The 9026-nt window shown below is 38.5% G+C and overlaps 1 protein-coding gene across 1 annotated transcript; it reads left to right on the top strand.

Moving 5' to 3' along the window:
* The first annotated feature begins 93 nt into the window (after positions 1-93).
* On the top strand, positions 94-8440 carry METTL6 (methyltransferase like 6). The gene is made up of 6 exons (XM_027897256.1): positions 94-644; positions 1302-1680; positions 2396-2530; positions 3497-3667; positions 5078-5219; positions 7924-8440. The coding sequence occupies exons 2-6, from the start codon at positions 1399-1401 to the stop codon at positions 8082-8084; spliced, it is 891 nt and encodes a 296-aa protein (XP_027753057.1). The 5' UTR covers positions 94-644; positions 1302-1398; the 3' UTR covers positions 8085-8440.
* The last annotated feature ends 586 nt before the right edge of the window (positions 8441-9026 follow it).

Raw genomic sequence — 9026 nt, 5'->3', positions numbered from 1 at the left:
CCCTCCCAACACGGCGTTTTCTGAGCGCAGTGGAAAGGCTGGCTAGGATTTACAGCCCCCTCCTCCCCCCGCTCCCCCCAGCTCGTTCACCTTAATCTCCTTGGAGCACGAATATAGGCATGTAGTAGAAATATAGTAGACATTTTGCTGATTAGGCTTGTTTGTTTGTTTTTAGAACACGCTCTTCTCGAAGAGACTTTATTTCAAAGGGACCTCTTCTCTACAGCCTGTTGTTTTTTGGAGGAAAAAGGGGGCGTCTGTCTCCTGTGACGCTGGACAAAATTCTGGCAGTTCTTTATTTCAATTACACGCTTCCGTATTTTATGTTTGTATCATAACATGGATATATCATGGCAACATCATATATAACATGGACATATCATGGTACATGATTTGTATCATATATTTTTGTCGCAAGATAAATACATAAGTGAAGTACTATTTTTTTTTTGCTGTGGAGTGGTTATGGTTCGTTTTTTCTCATTTCTATTTCGGTAAAATGACGCCAGTGCCTGGTTCTGGGCACTGACATACACAAGTGGCACATTTTTGCTACCTGGGCTTCCCTGGGAGTTACCAGGCCTTGCAGGATTTAATTTGCGTGTGCCATCATCCAGAATCTGCATGCTTGTGGCAAGGCAGAGGTGAGAACTAGTTCAACATCAGAGAAATATTTGGATCCCTTCCCAGCTACGTAAACCTCTTTTTGTTGCTCTGTTTTTGTTAACTTCTGGAAATAAACCCACCTGTGATTGTTAAAACCAGCGTGAATTCTCAGGAGGAGGCAGTGGAAAGAATGCTGACACGGGCCAGCTCTGGACATTTTGGCCACAATACTGGTTTTGTTCTTTTGTTCAGACGATGTGTTATAAATGCCGGTGTTTTCACCGTTTTTAACTCACAGAGGTGAAAGCAGGAAGGAGAAGTGATAACATGAATTTACTGTTTTTCATCAATTTTAATGTGACTTTTAGGTGTCATCTGTTTTTCAGTTCTTATTTTTTTGAGGTCTTCCAGCTGGGGCTAACAAGAAACAAAGCCCTTTCTTTCCTTCTGAAGTCTGTTTGAGTGAAAATAAGCTTAGAGCTGCACCATCTTTTTCTTCTCGAGTAGCTTTCTGGGATGCAGAAGATACTCTGTGAAGTATCTTTGACATCAGTGTGATGATGTATATGCTTGTTAGTTTGGATGAAGGTTTTCTGTAATTAAGAGAAATCTGGTGGTATGTCAGTCCATCAGGACAGATTACTGTAAAATTGTTGTAAGTGCATACTGTAACTATTTATCATTTTTTCTTCTAGATCCTCACTTATTTTACTTAAGTGATGGAACCATACACTAAAGAAAAAAAATCACCCTTGGGTCTTTGGCATTCATGTTTGTGTGAAAGAATCTAGGATGTTCCAAGAAAAAGCATCAGCCAGTTGCTTAAATATAGTAACAACATCTACTGAAGATGGTGCTTTTCAAAAGAAAGGCCATAGTGCAAGAGTCCTTAGCCCAGAGGAAGCTGAGAGACTGGCAAAAGATAAGGTTTTGGTGTCTGAGTTCAAACAACTAAAACTGGAGAAAGAGGCACAGAAGAACTGGGATCTGTTTTACAAAAGAAATAGTACCAACTTCTTCAAAGACAGACATTGGACAACCAGAGAGTTTCAAGAGTTAAAAGCATGTCGTGAGGTGAGACTTATACACTTCTGCTGTAAAAGATGGGATTGAATATTTCCAGTCAGTTCTTTCCAAGTGAGTTAATAATACTTATAACAAAGCTGTTTGGGTAAGAGCTGCCAAGTTTGCAATGCTCTGTGTAGTTTCTCTTAGTATCAAAGACAACTCCTGAAAATCACATGCATCAGTTCAGTTTCAATTTATAATTGATCCATACTGGATGGGAATACCGTTCATAGCATATGGGATGCTAAGAATGAAGTCTGAAATATTTGTATTGTGTCCCAAATAGACAGCTTGTCTCTCTGTGGTGGGATGTTCTCAGATGCAAGTTGGTGTGCTTTCAGTACACTCCTTTAAAGAAAAGCATCCAGATTTGCAGGCTGATTGCAGAACACAGTTAAGGGGAATAGGCAGCTGCATCTGTTGTTCTCTAGAGCTGAATGAAAGATAAGAAAGGAATGGTACAACAGTCTGTTGCTTACTTAAGGGCTAGATGACTAAAGAAATATTAATATATTCTAAGAAGATTTCTAATTTTGCAGAAATCAAGTTGCCTGGGCTTTAGTGTCAGATTATCCAGGGGCTGTCTACTTTGGGGTTTTTTTTTGAGTCAGTGGTAATTACAATTGATTTTAGCTTTTAAAGTGCTCATTGAAGAGTGTAATGCTCATGTAATGGGGAAAACAAAAATGATGTGCTTTATCTTGTATTGGTTCTTCCCCAGTTTGCAGATCAGAAGCTGACCATTCTGGAAGCAGGCTGTGGGGTTGGGAACTGCTTGTTTCCACTCTTAGAAGAAGATCTGAATATTTTTGCATATGCCTGTGATTTCTCTCCTAGAGCTGTTGAGTACGTGAAGGTTGGTGTGATGTTTGGAACTTCTTTTAGAGTGTTTTTAGAAGCATCTGAAATTGCAAATGAATGTAACAGGCGTCTCTTGCCTTCCTTTTTTTAAGAAGGGTAGAATATATTTTGCCAAAAAATGGAGACTGATCCATTTCAGTTGAGATCCTATGCAAGAAGTCAAATCATTGCTCCAGACCTCGCTTTTCAGCATCACATTGTAGTATTATGGTACATTACTTGAATAATTTATGAAGACTGTGTTTTTTTGGGAATACTACTATGTCTCTGCTGACTGTGCAGTACAAGCAAAATTTATTTGCAATGGAAGCTTGCCCTTGATGGAGGGAGTCCTAAGGAGAACCTTAAAAACAGGGCTATGAAAGTTATTGCTAAAGAAATTTGTAGCCTGGTTAGAAGTAGGTGTGTTTATACTTTTATAAGTTGAGTCTTCCAGCAGGGCTGGCGGGAACTTTGGCCTTTAAAAGTCTCCTGGTTTATTAAGTTTGTAGTCACAGCTCTTGCTGAACTTATTTCTTGCCAAGACCAAGTTCCTTTTACCCAGCGGAACTGTGGGCTAGAACAGCCCAGCTGCAGGTTATGTGACAGGAACCCAAACTGTTTGCAGTCAGCTCAAGAGCTGTGCTTCGATCACCCTGTAATACAGAATTCCTTCTAATGGTATTTATGTATTTTATAAAGAGTAGAAGCAGGTAAAACAGAAATGGTTGAATTTTCTGAACTGTCTTAATGCACATTCCTTCTCAAACTCATGAGAACGGACTATTCTACTAGTTGTAATTTCAGTATTGTAGTACACAGCAAAAAATTTCTGATTGCATTAGTAGCCTATTGGAAGTTACTGTTCTTTTGCCACCATGTTTCATTTTGCTGTATGGATTAGTTTCACAAGTTTTTTACTGTTTTTCAATAACAAATGCTACTAATTTTCAATTAAATCTTACTCTTTTTATTTTCCTAGAAAAATGCCCTATACAGTACTGAAAGATGTAAAGTGTTCCAGTGCGATCTTACCAAAGATGATCTTCTAGACAATATACCAGCAGATTCTGTGGATGTTGTCACACTTATATTTGTCCTTTCTGCCATTCATCCTGACAAAATGAATCTTGTCTTGAAGAACATTTACAAGGTAGCACCAGCAGATTTTACAGCCTTTAAAGCACTTTCCTTCTTTTTAGCTCATTTCTTTTTTTTCTGAGCACATAACCCCTCTTGTAATAGTGATCTTTAATATTATATACAGTGGATGTATTCAGTTAGTTCACTTAGCATACAGGACTAAAATATGGTTTATAATGTTTGTTTGTTTTTTTTTTTTATCCTGGTATTGTGAGATTTTTTTGGATTGAGGCCTAATTCATGCTATCAACATAACCAAAAGGTATATAGAAGGCAACCTTCCAGTATCTGAAGGGAGCCTACAGGAAAGATGGAGAGAGACTTTTTGCAAGAGCATGTAGTGACAGGACAAGAGGGAATGGCTTCAAACCGAAAAAGATTAAATATTAGGAAGAATTTATTTACTGGGGGGTTGGTGAGGCACTGGGACAGGTTCCCAGAAAAGTAGTGAATGCCCCATCCTTGGAAGTGTTCGAGACCAGGCTGAATGGGACTCTGAGTAGCCTGGTGTACTGAAAGGAGTCCTTGCCTGTGGCAATGGGGTTGGAACTAGGTGATCTTTCAGGTCCCTTCCAACCCAGGCCATTCTATGATTTGATGATTTTAAAGCTCTGACTTGGGTTGCATGCTACAAGTAATGTTTATAGGTTGCAGAGATGTCTGTGTTGATAAGGTGTGAATGATAGTGAGCCAGAATTGACTTCCAGGGATAAAGTGACTTGGAGTTAGGATGTTGCTGTTATTATTAAACACACTTGATCTGTGGTGACTTAAAATTGGAGTGTTCAGAGGTCAAAATTAATCCAGAGAGACCCATCTCCTTAGGCTGCCTTTGTTAGTTGATAGACTAGGATAGTCCCATCCAAAGAGTGGTTTAAATGTGAATTGTGATAGTTCTGATTTTCCCGAGATTGTCATATATTGACTGCAGAGGGAAACAGTCAATATGTTTTGTACTTATGCATATGTGTGTTCATATATGCAAAAGTTTTATATTCTCTCATATTGTTTGTTTTATTTTCAGTAGTCTGAAATGGGAATGTTAGGTTTTTTTGGTACATCTCCAGCTGCTTTGCAAAATCAGGATTGGTTCTTAGCTCGTGCTTATGAAAAGGCTAATTTTTATTTTCTCAGTGGAGATGCACAGATTGGCAAGTGGCAAGTACTGCTTTGCTCCTCTAACAAATACAGCTGGTATTTGATGACATAGGAAAGTTGCATGCATCAGATATCTAAAATCAGCATGGCCAATGACCACGTATTTCTAAATTTTAAACTCTTTATGGCCTGTTTCCTTTGATAAAGAGCAAATAAACCCGAAACAACCAAAATCCACAACCCGTTTTACTGAAATTGTTCCTTATTTATCTCTTAATATATTGCAACGTTTTTCTTAAAGCATGTGTGTATTATGTGACAGGTATTAAAACCAGGCAAGTGTGTCTTGTTCCGGGACTATGGACTGTATGACCACGCAATGCTCAGGTTTAAATCCGGCAGCAAACTTGGAGAAAACTTCTATGTTAGACAAGATGGGACAAGATCGTATTTTTTTACTGAAGGTAAGACATGCTGTGGAGTGCTTTCTTTTCTGTGAATCTCCTGTTTAAACTTGCTTCAGGGAACTGCCAGCATGCCCATGGACGTTCTGTTTTGTGCAGATGAGCTGTTAAATTGTGGTGTATTTGGTTTACCATCCTTTTTGGAAACAAGAGGGTATTTAGACTGGCAGGACTTTATGGAGCACTTTCTTGTTTACGAGCTTGTTGTATGTGCCAAGAGCAGCAGTTTCTGAATTTGCTGAATTTCATTCGGATTTGTTAGCTGAGGGAAAAAGACCAATGTTCAGTCAGACAATTGATAATCTTCATGAAGCAACTAAGCAGTTTTCTTGACATCGTTTTTTGTGCAAGGCTATTCCTGGTGTGCAAAAGGAGTTCTACTGAAGAAGCCATTGATTTCTAGAGCCGAACCATGACTACAGTGCCGAGAAGCTTGTGCACAGATCCTGCTGAGTTGGCACTGACTTGCTTCGGTCACTCTGTCTTCTGGTTTTTGTGGTTTTTTTTCCAGTAAAGATGGTGCAAAAAACATTTTCATGTGATACAGTATATAAAGTTTTTAATACAGTGCTCATAATGGTTTAGGAAGGAAGGTAATTATTGCAGCATAGTAGTGGAGAATGTGAAGCAGGGAGAGATGAAGGAATTTGCTCAGACTTTCAAAATGAGTTGGGATTATAGTTTGGCCGTAGCTTCTAACTCCCTCTGTTCCTCAAGCTAAACTCGTTACTCCCCCTATCAGTTGTAGAGCATTGTGTAATAATAAAAGCTGTGAGTTTATTTCTTTGGGGCTCTTTGTTTTTAGTCTAAAGTGAAATATAGACACTGAAGAGACCATCTTGGAGCCAAACAAATGTTATTCATATTTCATGCCATAACATATTACCTAATTGCTAATTCTGATATATAAACCCCATTAATCTTGTCTCTCTATCCTCTCTCTATCCTTCACAGGACAATGATGAAATCTGAGATAATGCAGGCTGTGGTACAGCTTCATTGAAGCATTTCTAGAATTGTTTTCTAGAATCTAGAAGTGATTTTTGGTACTGTTTGAACAAATAGGCCTTGCAAAGAGAATGGATGGTAAAGGGAACAAATAGGAGACTGACCGACCTAGCTGTGGAATTTTAAATCCCATTTTTATTGTGTGTTAGAATTGTTTCTGAATGAGAAATTCCTCTCTAGTATGCGTGTTTCCATTGCTGGGAGAATTGAGGTAGGAAGGAGGAAGAGGAAGGAAGGAGAAAAAAAGAATTTGTTCTCTATTGCTCATGTTAGCAATTGTTTTTCCTTGGGCTGGTCTGAGACTGTCTCACAGATCATCTCTGCTCCCATTTTTAATCCTTATGATCTCATTCATCTCACAAATTTTCATATCAATATTGCTTAATGCTTGAGAATTCTTTTGTTACTGGGGACATGACTCCCATCAATTCTGCACAGGTTGCAACCCCATGCTATTTTTCATTTGTTTGGCACTACACTGGTACCTCAAGTAATTGCTGCATGGGATGATTTGAATGATGCTTATTATAGTATGTCTGGCCTCAGATAACAACACTGAACTTCTTCCATGGGAAAAAAAAAATCCATTATTTTCTTACTGTTTGAAATAATATTAAATTTTTGGAGGAATGCGTGGTTGCAATTATGTGTTGTGAAGTATGTGCAACTTCCTTACAGTGAGATTTCAACAGGTCCACAATTAAGTGCTGTTTATTTATATTTCATCAATATGGGTCCCCCATTTTACAAAAACACACTTTGTTCACAGCCAGTGCGTGTGGCTTCATGGTGGGCTTAGGTTGATATAAGCCTGCAGTACCACCAGAGTGGGTGGTCTCATCTTCCTCAGTGCACCATCTCTTCTAGTGCTTCCTGTACCCTCAAGATCAGTGAGTGTTTCATCGAGCTCATCCCCCTGAGCAGTGGAAAATGGCATGCTCTTTGTTTTCTGTCAAGGAACACAAGTTTAGAAATGGCTTAAATTTACTGTGAAATTACTGCCTGAGTAAGTGAAATAAGGTGCAGGAAAGGAAAAATTATGATTTTTAATTAACATGACAAGTCAATAGCATAATCAGCCCTCCCTGCTGCGTAGTTCACCCTGTTTGTGAGGTACTTCTGCCTTCCTTAAGGGAGACATGCTTTGACTAAAATTCTTTTGTTTGTGGAAAATACTTTCAGTTGGACTTAGTGGAGGCTTGATATCACCACATTCCCCTTGCCACTTTGACAGTTTTTCTGTTGAGCAATGGCATGTAACGTGGTGTGATGTTCTTCCCTGAGCAGAGATGCATCTGCAAGACTGGATTACCTTTGAAATATTTGCCATTAGTGATGTATTCAGCCAGCGAAGGTCAGCTGCACAAAGTAAAAAGGCACTGGCATCAGTCACAATGAGAATGACAAGGCTCAGTAAAAATAAGAGATGTGGCAATTTTTGGAAAATCAACTGAGTAACTAGCTTAAGCCCCAGTTTTACAAGCTGTTTTGCTTAGGTTGATGTTTCTAAAGGAGATCTGTATTGATTTTTATTCAGCAGTCTGCCTGCATAGAACAGCTTGAAATCTGAAGGCCTGTGTGATTTTCATGCTGTAACAGAGAAGAACATATGCTTATATAAATGCTGTCTGGTGTTTTAAAAATAGCTTAAACATAATATTTCATCTTTTTTTTTTCTCCCCCAATTCTCTTCCAGAGTTCTTATCTCAGCTTTTCAAGGCTGAGGGATATGAGCAAGTGGTCAATGAATATGTGCAGCGAGAAACTGTGAATAGGAAAGAAGACTTACGTGTTCCAAGAGTTTTTCTTCAAGGCAAATTTCAAAAGCCTTTCAGTAAGATGTTAAGTTCTTGCTGATTAGCAACAGCATTGCTTGTTTGAAATGGCAGCTAGCACATAGCCTCGTGTGTGCTCATCTTTCTGGTAAACCAGAAATGACTGCATCCAGTGCCTCCTGTTGGTTTCCGTCCTCGGATACAAAATAAGAATGTTACTTCTAATTCACGTCTAAGATGGTTTACTGATGCAGACAACCTGTTGAGTGTCTGTATTCCTACTTAAAAAGTAAAACCTGCGCAACACTTAGAGGATCAGGTAAAGCACACTAAATAAGGTTAATTTTATGCATTAGCTTCCATTAGTTATCATCATAATTGTTATTTTAATTTTTATTAAAAACTATTTTTTAAATAAACATCCTGTGTTTCTTATCACTTGTGTTTTTCGGGGCTTATTAAAGTTACAATATTTTGCCTCCTTTCATACTTGTAGGACTTACAGGAATGAAACAGGGTCAGTGAGCAGTATAATGCAACATGCTTTGGTATTTAATAATGGTATCTTTTTAATATGCTTAGCATTTAGATATTTAGAATGTAAACATTTTTTTACATAAGATCCTAATTTTTCTGATTTCATGCTTGAAGAAGCGTGTTAGTGGATTGGGCTGTCTGTATCCCTTCCTAAATTCGGACGTTCTTCATTTGATTAGCAGAACTAGTTGAGGTTTTGCAAGTCAGTTCCCCATTTGGAACTGAAATCAGCAAATTGGGAGTACCTTCTTTCATATGAATTGTTGTCAGCTGCTTCTTTCCTGAGCAGAGGTCTTAATTCTTTTCCATCACTCTTAGGAAAGTTGTGATGGTCTTTGCTCTTCTTACTACTACAAGCCACTGTATTGTTGCTGTGGCTCATAGCCTGCCACAGACTTAACTGCTCGAAGGAACTTCATCCTTTCCTTTCAGCAGCTGTGGCACTTTGCACTGCAGGACCTTTTCTGTGTTCTTGGATGATGAAATT

Source organism: Empidonax traillii, unplaced genomic scaffold, assembly GCF_003031625.1.
Source record: "Empidonax traillii isolate 1590-97213 ecotype Southwest subspecies unplaced genomic scaffold, ASM303162v1 scaffold19:size3308961, whole genome shotgun sequence".
NCBI lineage: Eukaryota > Metazoa > Chordata > Aves > Passeriformes > Tyrannidae > Empidonax > Empidonax traillii.
This window is presented reverse-complemented; position numbering and strand designations above follow the sequence as displayed.